The sequence below is a fragment of the Lepus europaeus genome, chromosome 11 (assembly GCF_033115175.1).
Source record: "Lepus europaeus isolate LE1 chromosome 11, mLepTim1.pri, whole genome shotgun sequence".
Lineage (NCBI taxonomy): Eukaryota > Metazoa > Chordata > Mammalia > Lagomorpha > Leporidae > Lepus > Lepus europaeus.
Window position 1 is genome coordinate 70658402 of NC_084837.1, and position 13299 is coordinate 70671700.

The window sequence follows — 13299 nt, forward strand, 5'->3', positions numbered from 1 at the left end:
CTACAATGCAACATGGCACTTAGTGATACCCATCACTATATGTATTGAAAATAATTTTTTGTTACTTTTAAAGTCAGTATATACCAGCTCTTATGAACATCTTCAAAGTTGCTTTCCATACCTCGTTGATTAACTGGATCTTTAGCTACATAGGCAACATAGTCTGTAGTATCCTAGAAAAAAGGGAAAATAATTGCATTTAAAATAAATGAATTGGACCATCGAAAGGTAAGAATATATGTAGGGTGTGATACTGAGGCAAGAGCTTAAACACAAATATTAGGCACTGTAGAGAAGAATATGAACACATACTAGTTTAACAAGTGTGGACTTCATATCCATCGCCCCTTAGAGAAAGAATCTGAGGATTAAAATATTAGATGCAGACTGTGTCATGAAAAATAAAAGGGAATGCAGATAGGGAATAGGTTAGGATATATTCTTTAAATTGGCTAGGAACTATGGTTCTCTCCTGTGTTTAAAATGAAATATTATGGGTTCTACAGTCACTGGGGTGTCAAAAACTAGGATGGGGCATCAGGATTCCTCTGTTGTCCAAACAGATGCCAGTGTATATCAGAAAAATAGTTGACTGAAGAGACAGCTTGGGTTTTGTGTGAAGCACAGGAATAATAAAGCAAAAATGCAAGGTATTCATTTGATAGTGGGAGAATATAGAAAAGAAAGAGTCATTTTTTAAAAAAGAGAATTCATGAAAACCTTCCATTGGAAAAAGAGATGTGATACTGGCTTTGTAAACACAGGCAAATAAACCACTGGTGATGCCAGCTGCTCTTAAAAATGGTAAGTTGCTGAGTGACAAGATGTTAATAATTAAGGATGCTTTTTGTTATCTCAGTTCTCAGGGAAAAAATACACACAATGCCATTTGCAGATTAGAAGTATGACTCTCTGGAGGGAAGATGCAATCAGCTGGCAGGAAATAAGAGCCCACGTTTGTAATGCCCTCAAGGACAATCACTTAATAACTCACAATGAATCACACAGGAAGCAGATCTCAGGGTCAGCAGAACTTTGGAAAATAACACACACAGAAGTAAATTCCTCTTGTGCAAAAAGAAAAAAAGGTCTGAAATGTCTCTGAAGCAAATAAGGTCCTACCCATGAGCTTTGTGTTTAGATTACTTGAGAAGAGACGCCAGCCGCGCTCTGGACTTCAGCACTATTATTAAAATGAAGAGGCAGCAGGATGCCCGTGCTGATGTGCGGCTTGTTAGATGACAAGAAAGAGGCTGTGGAGCCTCAGCACACCTCAGTTTCCTCACCTTCAAGACAGTCTCCAGCTTTTTTTTTTTTTTTAAGATTTATTTATTTATTTGAAAGTCCGAGTTACACAGAGATAGAAGGAGAGGCAGAGAGAGAGTCTCCCATCCACTGGTTCACTCCCCAATTGGCTGCAACAGCCGTAACTGTGCTGACCCCAATCCAGGAGCCAGGAGCTTCTTCCAGGTCTCCCACGAGGGGGCAGGGGCCCAAGGACTTGGGCCATCTTCTGCTGCTTTCCCAGGCCATAGCAGAGAGCTGGATCAGAAGTGGAGCAGCGGGGTCTTGAACTGACGCCCATATGGGATGCTGGCACTGCAGGTGGCGGCTTAACCCGCTACACCATAGCGCCGGCCTCGAGCATTCTTTTTTTTCTTAAGATTTTTTAATTTATTTATTTGAGAGGCAGAGTTACAGACAGAGAGATGGAGAGACAGAGAAAGGTCTTCCATCTGCTGGTTCACTCCCCAAATGGCCACAAAGGCCGGAGCTCGGCTGATCCAAAGCCAGGAGCTTCTTCAGAGTCTCCCATAGGAGTGCAGGCACCCTAGCACTTGGGCCATCTTCTACTGCTCTCCCAAGCCAAAGCAGAGAGCTGGATGGGAAATGGAGCAGCTGGGACACAAACTGGCTGCCACTCAGGCTTCTATACCACAGCATCAGCTCCTCCAATATCCATGCAGTCCTAAAATTCTATAGCTGTTAATATCTGGGAGAATTTAAATAACACTAGAAGTAAAACACAATCAGTAAAGAGAAGTAAGAACAAAGACGAACAAAGATGATGAGATAAGGAAGAATCCTCAGTCTTACTAAAATTTAGAGAGAAATCTGTTAGAAAAAAGATGACTAAGATGATTATATTGGGCTACGGAGACTTTTAACTCGGCTTCCTACCCCTCATAATGAGTTGGATATGAAGTTGTAATCTCTCTCAATGAGTAATCTAAAAAATATGGATGTGCCATGGCCGGCGCCGTGGCTCAACAGGCGTTCTTGTCCCGGTCGGGGCGCCGGATTCTGTCCCGGTTGCCCCTCTTCCAGGCCAGCTCTCTGCTGTGGCCTGGGAGTGCAGTGGAGGATGGCCCAAGTGCTTGGGCCCTGCACCCCATGGGAGACCATAAGCACCTGGCTCCTGCCATCGGATCAGTGCAGTGTGCCGGCCGCGGTGCCCATTGGAGGGTGAACCAACGGCAAAGGAAGACCTTTCTCTCTGTCTCTCTCTCTCACTATCCACTCTGCCTATCAAAAAATAAATAAATAAAATAAAATAAATAAATAAAAATATGGATGTGCCTTAGTTGAAGGGGTGATATTCACCTCTTGTGATGGGGTGCCAGGCACCTAATTCTCCTAACACCGTGAGGCAGTGGGGATCACTTCCCATTGCATAGACAAGGATCCTGAAGCTAAGACAGGTTTTACAAGTCAAGTTTGCTTTGCCAAAGCCTGGCACTGCCCCTTGTGCCTCCCTGACAGAGTCAGACTTCACTGAGAATAGGGTGGCGCCCTATTTCTATTTTAAATCCTCATCAGTGGATTTTCTTTCCAGCTGTAGAGAACACAGAGGTTCCACTCAGTTCAGCCAGTCAAACCTCGCCACAGCGACTATGAATCCAATCCAGTTTGTTTTTGGAAGGGGCAGTGCTTTGGCGCGTTGAAAGAACTGAAGGATGAAAGGCACAGGAAGACAGAAGGAAAAGAATAAAGATTCAGGAGAACATCTGTAGAAGTCACGCAGGGCGTGCCCAGGGTGAATGAGGACTTGGGGCTGTGTCCTAAAGTGATGGCAACCCTTGACATTTGGAAAGGGATAACACGGGGCGAACACCAATCATTGCTTTTCATACCACATTTATGGAAAATTCCTTTAAATGTCTTACAAAAAGTATTTGAGTTCCTTCAAGGATGACCAAGCTATAGTGGGTTAGGAAGAGGAGAGACAATGCTGCCGTTTTTATCCTGGATTCAGTCCACCGTCCCTGCTGCCTAACCCTTGGTGTCGCTGTGGATGCTAGATTACAAGGTTGGATGGATCAGAGTCCAGATCCATTATTAAGCTCACACAGTAGCCTTGAAGAGCCAACCACTCTGCCAGCTCCCTGTTTACTAATAGAACCACAAATAGCCATGTGTGGAATCTCTTGGGGAAAAGGTGGAGCTCTTAATTTGGTTTACTTTTTTTATTTTAAAGATTTACTTATTTATTTGAAAATCAGAGTTACACAGAGACAGAAGGAGCAGCAGAGAGAGAAAGCGAGGTCTTCCATCTGCTGGTTTACTCCCCAATTGGCCGCAACAGCCAGAGCTGCACAGATCTGGAGCCAGGAGCCAGGAGCTTCTTCAGGGTCTCCCATGCAGTGCAGGGGCCCAAGCACTTGAGCCATCTTCTACTGCTTTCCCAGGCCACAGCAGAGAGCTGGATCAGAAGAGGAGCAGCCAGGACTAGAACCAGCACCCACATGGGATGTCAGATCTTCAGGCCAGAGTGTTAACCCACTGCGCCACAGCGCCAGCCCCAATTTGGTTTACTTTTAAATAGTAGCATGATGGAATGCAATCATTTGGAAATAATCAAACCCAAGACTGGAAGATGAGGAAGTAGTGACGTCTGAAAGAAAAACTGAGTACCCATCAAAAAAGAAAAAAGAAATTAATTTGAAATGCTGTAAAGGCTTCTTTCTGCCATATGCTTCAAAGAAGCTCTGAAAGCAGGTTGTCTTGCTTTGCTAGACTTAAATACTTTGGGTTCCTGGTAGCCAGTGTGAAGACAAGTAATTATGGAGATGTTTCTGAGAATGACCCCATTTAAATAGCACCAGCCTGCAAGGAAAGGAGCCCGCTTAAGTACTTTAGATGCCAATTAATGAACCAAGGGTCCCACACAGTTACTTTAGAACTTTATTTCTTCTTAGGAGAGACACCATCCTTTCTGATTTCTTTTAAATATTTAGTCAGAGCTTAAAGCAAATTAAAACTCTGCAGTGTCACCAGCTGCCAGATTTAGTTGTTACCACTGTCCACCTCTCTCGGGTTTCTGGATCATGTATCTTGCCATTTATGACCCTAAATTTTATTTCTCAATTAGAAATGAGAAAGTAAATATGAGGGATAGAAAATGATTCATCACTGGACTGGATTGTATTATCTTATTTCTGAGCAATACAGTATTTAATTCTAAATGATTTGCAAAAAAAATAAGGTAATATATTCTATGTTATGTTTTCTTGTTTACCATTTTCTGTGTTTATTATGAAAGTCATTCCCTACCCTCCTCCAATTTCCATATATTTACAGGTACAAGAGAAAGACTCGCCAGATTACAGAGGAGCAAATTTGTCCTTGAACTCCCTCAGTTTCAACAGACTTTTATCTTGTCCAGCCATGGACTCCCCAGCTTCAAGGTCGCTCTCCAAGGTCCAGAAATGATGCAGGAGGGAGTGGGTTCTGCAGACGAGGCTTGGAGAGAGAGTCCTGTACCACTTGTGGGATGTGAGTACCATGTGGCCTCTCGCTGAAGAGGAACTGCAAGTTCTCGTTCCCCAACGGAGCTTTCCCTCCTTGGGTTTCTGCAAACCTGGCTGCTCATTCTAAATGAGACTCATTCTAGATTAGGTTTAGTTGCCTTGGCTGACACAAGTATGGCAACGAGGCACCCTCTCATAGGGCCAGTGACGAGTAGAGCCTGCTGGGGGTTCTGAGGCAGCACTGGCCATGTGTGCTATTCATAACTTAGATATTATAGACATGAAGACTACCATATGGCGATTCCATGGCTGATAACACAATGAAGAACTGTTAGCTCAACTACTCATCCAAATATATTTTAATTCAGTGACAGAAAATATTTTTTCAAGCCAAATTTTATTACCTGATAAAGGCAGCTGTTCACAAACTGTAACACTTAGAAAAGAGAGGCCATGGCTAATGAGCTTTATGTAGAAGCTCTTTTAACTCTTATCAAAAGAAATTTCATGAATCCATACTTACAGGATCCCCTCCAGAAGCAAATGAAATAGACTGCATATGATGATTTGCAATAATCTGAAAAACATAAATTAAACATGCATGATGCTAGAAAATTATTCTTTCTAGTTAGACACAGACTAACAATAATCAACATAAATTTGTTTGGGTTTCATCTGCTCTTCATCCCTTAGGTAACCACTCCACTGAGTGGAGTGTACAAGAATCTCATATAAATCATGAGGTTCATGGAGGCTTGACAGGCCCCTCTCACTGCCCCTCCCCACCCAGATGAACGCTTGATCCAGGTTTAGCCAATCAGAAAATACCATTTGGATACTGAAGAGTCAATCAATGTCTTTGGGAGGAACTGAAATGGATGGTAGAAGAGAAAGCATCTTTCTCTGCCATTAAGGGCCATGCAAGTTCAAACACTTGTGAAGACCACCTTTTGCTGCCAAGTGGGACAAGCCTGCTGGAATATGGAGCTTTCCTTCTGGGGAAAACTCAGAGCTAAAATTTAAAAATAGAAAACATTTGGTGGTGGGGCCGGCACTGTGGCATAGAATGTTAAGCCTCCAACTACAGTGCCGCATCCTATAATGGGAGCTGGTTCAAGTCCTAGCTGCTCCATTTCCTATCAAGCTCCCTGCTGTTGCACCTGGGAGAGCTGCTGAGGAAGGCCCAAGTGCTTGGGCCCCTGAACCCAGGTAGGAGACCCAGAAGAAGCTCCTGGTTTCAGGCTGGCCCAGCCATGGCCATTGTGGCCATTTGGGGACAGAAGTAGCAGATGGAAGATTTCTCCATCTCTCATTCTCACCTTCTATCTCTGTATTTCTCTGCCTTTCAAATAAATAAATAACTCTTTGAAAAAATAAAATAAGGGCTGGGGATGTGCCAGCATCCCATATAGGTGCCATTTCCTGTCCTGGTTGCTCCCCTTCCAATTCATCTCCCTGCTGATGGCCTGGGAAAGCAGTTAGAAGATGGCCGAAGTGCTTGGGCCCCTGCACCCACTTGGGAGACCTGGAAGAAACTCCTGGCTTCAGATCAGCTCAGCTCTGGCCATTCTGGCCATTTAGGAAGTGAACCAGCAGATGGAAGAACTTTCTGTCTCTCCCTCTCTTCATAATTTTACTTCTCAAATAAATAAATAAAATCTTAAAAAAAAAAGAAAGAAAAGGTTGGTGGCAACATTTGTTCCTTAACTTTAGTCAGTACACTTTCCCCTTTCCTTTATGCTTTTGTTTTCTATGTATTTATTTTTGCATAGTTTGAAGAGTTGTTGTTCACTACCAAAAATATTCTGACCAAGTCAGTACCTTTAAGCCTTCCAATATGAAGTAAAACTAGTCAAGTGAATTGCATCAATAAGCCAAGAAAAATCTTTTTAAAGATTTCGAAAAACAGAAACAGATTTCCTATCTACTGGTTCACTCCTCCCAGTGCCTGCAACAGCTGAGGCTGGGCCAAACAAGAGCCAGGAACTCAGTCTGGGTCTCCCACGTGTGTGGCAGAGATGCAACATCTTGAGCCATCCATTCCATGCTATCTTCCAGAATACACATTAGCAGAAAGCTAGCACTGGGCACAGAGCCAGGACTTGAACTCAGACCTTCCAGTATGAGACACGAGCATCCCAGAGATGTATTTGCCACACTGTTCTGAAGTTTCATTAAAACATCAACACTTCGGGTGGACTTCTGGTTAAGTGGTTAAGTTCCCATTCGGGATGCCCACATCCTATCAGAGTGCCTGGTTTTCCTGGCTGCTCTGCTTCTGATCCAATTTCCTGCTAAGGCACACCCTGGAAGGCAACAGATAATGCCTCAAGAACTTGGGTCCCTGCCACCCATGTGAGAAGGCTGGATGAATTCCTGGCTTCTGGCTTCAATCTGGCCTAGCCCTGGCTGTTGACGGCATCTGGGAAGTGAGTCAGTGGACGAAAGATCTCTCTCTGTCCCTCACTCTGCCCCCTGCCTCTGTCTTTCAGATAAAATGAAGAGTAGTTTTTAAAAGTTATTTATTTATTTATTTATTTGGAAGGCAGAGTTACAGAGGGAGAGAGAGAGAGGCAGAGACAGCAAGATCCTCCATCCATTAGCTCACTCTCTAAATGGCCACAACAGCCCATTGGAAGCCAGGAGCTTCCTCCACATCACCCACATGGGTGCAGAGGCCCAAGATTTGGGTCATCCTCCCCTGTGGATCATGCATTGGATGCTGGCACCTCAGGTGGTCCCAATACATAAATTTTATTATTTTTTTTTAAAAGATTATTTTATTTGAAAGGCAGAGACACAGAGAGGTAGAAGCAGAGAGAGAGGTCTTCCATCCGCTGGTTCACTCTCCAGATGGCCTCAAAGGCTGGAGCTGGGCTGATCCAAAGCCAAGAGCCAGGAGCTTCTTCTGGGTCTCCCACATTGGTGCAGGGGCCCAAGGACTTGGGCCATCTTCTACTGCTTTCCCAGGCCACAGCAGAGAGTTGGATCAGAAGTGGAGCAGCCAGAACTCAAACCAGCGCCCATATGGGATGCCAGCACCACAGGCGGAGGGCTCACCTTCTACGCCACAGTGACAGCCCCAATAATTACATTTTAAAAACTTAAAACACTAATACTATGCACTATGTGCTGCATTTCAGAATTGTGTGGCAGAATCTGCTAGAGCTGCTATTATACAACAACCAAGCAATGTACATCTCACAGAACTGTGTATTTATATGGAATGGTAGATATTCTCAAGACAAAAACTTCCCTGGTTGTAACAGCCCTCAACTGGAAACAATCCTAATATGACCACTGTGCTACTCAAATGGTCTATCATTCACAGCAACGATGTTTGGAGAGCAAAGAAGCCAGACACAAAGAATACATACTGCTTTTTTAATGTATATAACATTTAAAAACAGGAAAAAGTACTATCTTTAAATATATTTATTGGAGAGGTGGAGAGAGGAGAGGGGGAGGGCAAGAAAGGGGGAGAGGAAAAGCAAGTGAGCTTCCATCAGCTGATATACTCCCAGAATGCCCAGAGTCAGAGCTGTGAACTCAATCCAGGTCTCACAGGTGTGGCAGGACCCCGATTACTTGAGAAACCATTGCTGCCTCCCAGCATCTGCACTAGCAAGAACCTGGAGTCAGGAACTGGAGCCCGAGAGTCGCTTTGCTCCCGTGATCTCAGAGAACGGGTTCTGCATCTCCGGGAGAACACGGCTGCTGCAGTGAACCTCCTCGGTGCGCTCAGGTAACCTAACACAAGCGAAAGCATCCCCACTGGTGTCTTAACCGCTAAGTTTAACACCTCTTCCTCCGTGCAATTTTTAAAGATTCCTTGTATTGCACAAATGTTTGATTAACAAAAGATCTATAAGAATCAGAAGGAAGATAAAAATTGGTTTTGTGAAGTAGGAAAATCCATCATAATAAAAAGACATTCAGGAAAAAAAAAAACCTTTAAAACTGATTAAATAAAACTAATTCTTAAGACAGACAGGGGGAACAGTTATAACCTTAAAAACAAAGTATTCACATACAGATTTTATAAGGAATTCAGAGGACACAAATCAATAACAAAAGAAATACCAAATAGGGCTTCTTTAAGAATAAAAACTATGGAAAATATATAATATTAAACAATACACTATTGATAAAACGTTAAAAGCCAACAAAACCGGGTGTGAAAATGGTGTGGGGAGTTTTCAAATACTACTGGCTAGAACTTAAATTTTTACAGCAACTTTGGAGAGTACTTTGACAATATTTAAAGTAGACATACCCTATACACACAGAGAGAGCTAGGTCTTCAGGATACTGATAAACGTTTTTAAGCTGAGAGTTGTATAGAACATGCAGAAAAAATAAAAGTGTTTTCCCACATGAAGATCCAAATAAATGCAAAAAAAATGATTTAAAGAATATACATCAAGCTGATAGTAGGAGAAAGCTACTTACTAGGAAAGAAAAATGGGGCCAAATGTTCACTGACTATAACTGAAAATAGGATAACAACTTATATGACTTGTGAACTTAATTTTAGGGGACAAAAAGAGCAGAACGGCTCAGTTCTCAATATGTTGGCCTGCGTGTGGTTCGGAGACGTGGATTCAGAAGTCCTGAGGGACCAGATGAAACCTGGGAGCAGGTGCGGTTGCCTGGGGGATGAGGAAGAGGAGCAGCAGGGGCGTTAACCGTGGTTAGGGAGGTATCTCCCATTTATAGCATCCTAAGCAGTATTGCGGCACAGCAAAGCAGAGCCCACGGAACGCTCTCGTACACATAGTCTCTAGCTGTGAGGTTTGAATCCGTGGAAACATAGTCCTCCGAGCCGCCCCGACATTCCCCAGGGGAACGGCGAGCCCCCCGCCAAAGCGGGGCGCCCAGCGGGAGGCGGCCACTGGGGGCCACGCATGCGCCCAGAGTCCCGCGGAAAGCAAGGCTTGTGCGCACGCGCACAACGGCCGCGTCGCCGCTGTTTTGCTAAAAGCGCTTTGCTAGAACCTGAGCGGTTTCTACCATGTCGGCCATGGCAGAGCTGTCGGAGCTGTATGAAGAGTGCAACGACCTGCAGATGGACGTGATGCCGGGCGAGGGGGACCTTCCGCAGATGGAGGTAGGCAGCGGGAGCCGGGAGCCGACCCCGAGTCCCTCCCGCAGCGGGGCCGCGCCACAGCTCGAAGAGGAAGGCCCGATGGAGGAGGAGGAGGGGGCGGCGGCCCAGCCCATGGCGGGGAGCCGCGGCCTGGCTCCCGGGCGCAGCCCTGGGGAGCAGCCCGGCCAGGTCGCGGGCCCGGACTTGGAGAGCGAGGACGAAGGCGAGGAATTTGATGACTGGGAGGACGACTACGACTATCCGGAAGAGGAGCCGCCGAGCGGCGCGGGCTACAGGGTGTCCGCGGCCCTGGAGGAAGCCAACAAGATGTTTCTGGGCACATCCCGAGCCAGGCCAGCAGCGCTGGATGGCGGCTTTCAGATGCACTATGAGAAGACCCCGTTCGACCAGTTAGCGTTTATTGAAGAGCTCTTCTCTCTCATGGTTGTCAATCGTCTGACCGAGGAACTCGGTTGCGATGAGATTATCGATAGAGAGTAGCTGAATGCTGACCGGAGAGGAGGGAGCTACCCGAGGAGGGACCCGACATTCCACTTGCTTTGGGGGTTCCTTCCAGATAGGTTCTGTGCCAGTGAAAAAGTCGATCTTCAACACAAGAAGTTGTTTTTGTTTTTTCGGAATAGAAGACAATAGGACGGTGACCGCACAGCCGCGGAGAAGGAGAGAAGAACAGGGCTGTTCAAGTCCGTTTTCAAGAATGCCCTGAAATACCCATGGCTTGTGACTTTGTTAGCAATCCAGGTCGTTTTCCTCGCACTGGGAAATACGTTTCTCAGATTTGTTTGGCTGAAAAGATGGTTTTGCAAGAGTCATCCACGACCAACACAAACTGGCAATGTAAGCGCCCACTGATAATGATATATAAGGAAAAACAAAAGTGTCCACAAGATTATTTGGACTGAAAGCTTGTTGTAAAAAACTTTGAAAGTTACAATTTATGCCCTATTTTCGCCATGGTTATCAAAGGCTAACTTTTAAATGTAAGGGTAAATTGAGTATTCTTCATTATCCAAAAGCATGAACAAACTCGAGAAGAAATACTTATCACACATGCTATATCTTAAGATGTGTTTCCAAGAGCATGTGAAATTATGTTTGTACATTCATCTTGATTTTTTATACAGCTACTGTGATCTATAAATCAAGAAAATCCCTTGTAATGATTCTTTTGAAACGTCAAAAATTCAGGTTACCTTTAAAAATTTTTAAATGTAGACATAAAAATGCATAATGGAAGTACAAAGAAAACTTTCTCACACCCTCATATACTGGAGACATTTTGTTTTTGATGTAACTTGACAGATGAAAGACTAGTTGAACTTTTAAGAACTGTTAGTGAAAAGTGTCAAGTAAAAGCCCTATATCTAAAAACGTTTCATGAACAATTGTACTGTAGACCTTTAAAGGTTTTAATCTGCCCAGAAATCCAGCCCAGTATCTGAAGTTTCCCTCTGTCTCCTCCTCTAATTAAACCTGTTAACTTGTTACACACCAGCATTAGCGTTAATAAAACTTTTTGTTCTGTGTATTTTGTCTGGCTAATCGTATTGTATACATCCTTTTTATATTAAGAGAAAAGAACCCAGCTTCTAATACCTGATTTACAGATTAACTTCTGGAAGTTCAACTTAGTAAATAAATATTGCCCACAGAACTTATCAACTTAGGAAAACCCATCTGAGCCATAGTTAAGATGCTTACACGCTCTATGTGGGAGTAATAATTACATCAGAAGGCTGTGCCAAGCAAAATGAGTATATCAGGTTTTATCATGATCAATAAGATGGTTCCAGAGGCTCCATTATGGCAGTCAAGGATACATTTAATACAACAGGACGATTCAGAACCTCACTTGGTTTATAGTACTCCTGTTTTGCTGGGTGGTGGTGGTGTTGGGTAGCAGCTGTATCCTATTAAATACAGGACTGTATGAAGTAACAATGATTAAAATTGTTCAAACATTAGCTTGGGGGCATGAGGTAGAGTGGAAAGAAAAACAGTAAAAGTTACTACCAAAACATCCTCATCATACTGCTTCTCCCCTACCTCGCTTCTTCCAGATGTCTCACATGGCTTGTCCTTGGAATCACATGAATACCTAGGTGGATAGTTAATCCTATCTGCAATTTAAATTTCAAGTGCTCTAGGGGGGGAGGATGCCAGCACACAGGAAATGGTCAGTTGCATTTCCTCCAGGTAAAGATGCCAGGAAAGCAGGCTCAGAAAAAAAACTAAGGTCTGCAAATAGGTGGTGCTTGTTTCTTTCAGGGAATAAAAGGGAGGGAAAACCATTCCTTGTTAAGTTTGAAGACTCTCTTGGAAAACCTGGGCTCTGCAGCTGGTTGATGCTTGGTTAGTAGGTCTTAAAAACAGAGGTAAGCCGAGACCACTAAGATTAATAGTTCTTACTTACTAAAGATAGAAAATCCTAACATTTTCTAACATTTTGAAAACATTTGAATTTCGGCTGCACCAATTAGCTCAGTTACTGGTAAAGTACTTAGTCCACAACTCCCAAATTTTCAATTCGGTATTTCAGTGACATACTTTCTAGGTTGCCTTAAGTGGTATATTTACTGCTCAATTTACATTTTCTTAAGTGTCCTGTTGTAGGGACAATGGGACACTTAATCTCTCTGGCATGGGTCATAAACTAAGGGTTACTGGATGTGCCTTACAAATCGTGGGGATTAAAGTGGAGGTATACATGATCTGTATCTTCATTTAGTGGGAATTAAAGGAATTATAGGGAAATTCTGATAGTGATTTTGCAACAGGGCAGAGGGAGGATGTGAGGGAATTTAAAGAAGCTTATGGGTACATAATGTATTGGGAGAGAGTAGCCAAGATCTGTCCATATGTATTATAATGTTCACATGGATCCTGTATCACACGTTGGCTGTCCTCAGATCATAGGCGTATTTTCTTCTTTTGCCTCATACTTACAATTTTGAGAGACGAACGTCTTCCTCCAGAAATAACAGCCCAAACCCCAAATGTTCACTTTTTTTTTCAAACAAAAGTAGATCTGACAACTTTTGACATGTAGTCCTACGTGTCAGAGGGCACCTAAATCACCATTACATGGGGAAGGTATTCTGTCTGCCAGGGTCTCCAGCATTGTCTTCCCAACACAGTGGCCAGGTAGCTCTTGCCATTTATCCTGTGCTTACGACATTGTTTTTCCTATACTTGGACAGTTTGCATTTCCTGCCTGGTCCCAGGATACTGCCTATAACGATGTCTTCATTTCCTGCCTATTTTACTTTCATACCTCTTTATTACCTCTCATAGCTCAGTAGCTGTTACACATGGTGATAGCTGTGGAAATGAGTAGAGAATTAGAGCTACCACTTAAGGCCTTAAAATACTGTAAGGTACCCCCATCCATGATTTCAGTGACTCAGGCTCAACCACAATCCAAAAAAATCAAATAGA

The 13299-nt window shown here is 43.7% G+C and overlaps 2 protein-coding genes across 2 annotated transcripts in view; one reads left to right on the top strand and one right to left on the bottom strand.

The window, feature by feature from the left end:
- The window catches only part of SHC4 (SHC adaptor protein 4), a 139227-nt gene that overhangs the window by 40674 nt on the left and 85254 nt on the right, over window positions 1-13299 (bottom strand). Inside the window, exons 5-6 of the mRNA XM_062204767.1 lie at window positions 5275-5328; window positions 122-173 (exon numbers count right to left, since the gene is read on the bottom strand). Coding sequence (XP_062060751.1) covers window positions 122-173; window positions 5275-5328 — 106 coding nt within the window. The remainder of the gene's footprint in view (window positions 1-121; window positions 174-5274; window positions 5329-13299) is intronic.
- Window positions 9689-11389, top strand: EID1 (EP300 interacting inhibitor of differentiation 1). Its single transcript, XM_062204766.1, has one exon. The coding sequence runs from the start codon at window positions 9766-9768 to the stop codon at window positions 10339-10341; it is 576 nt and encodes a 191-aa protein (XP_062060750.1). The 5' UTR covers window positions 9689-9765; the 3' UTR covers window positions 10342-11389.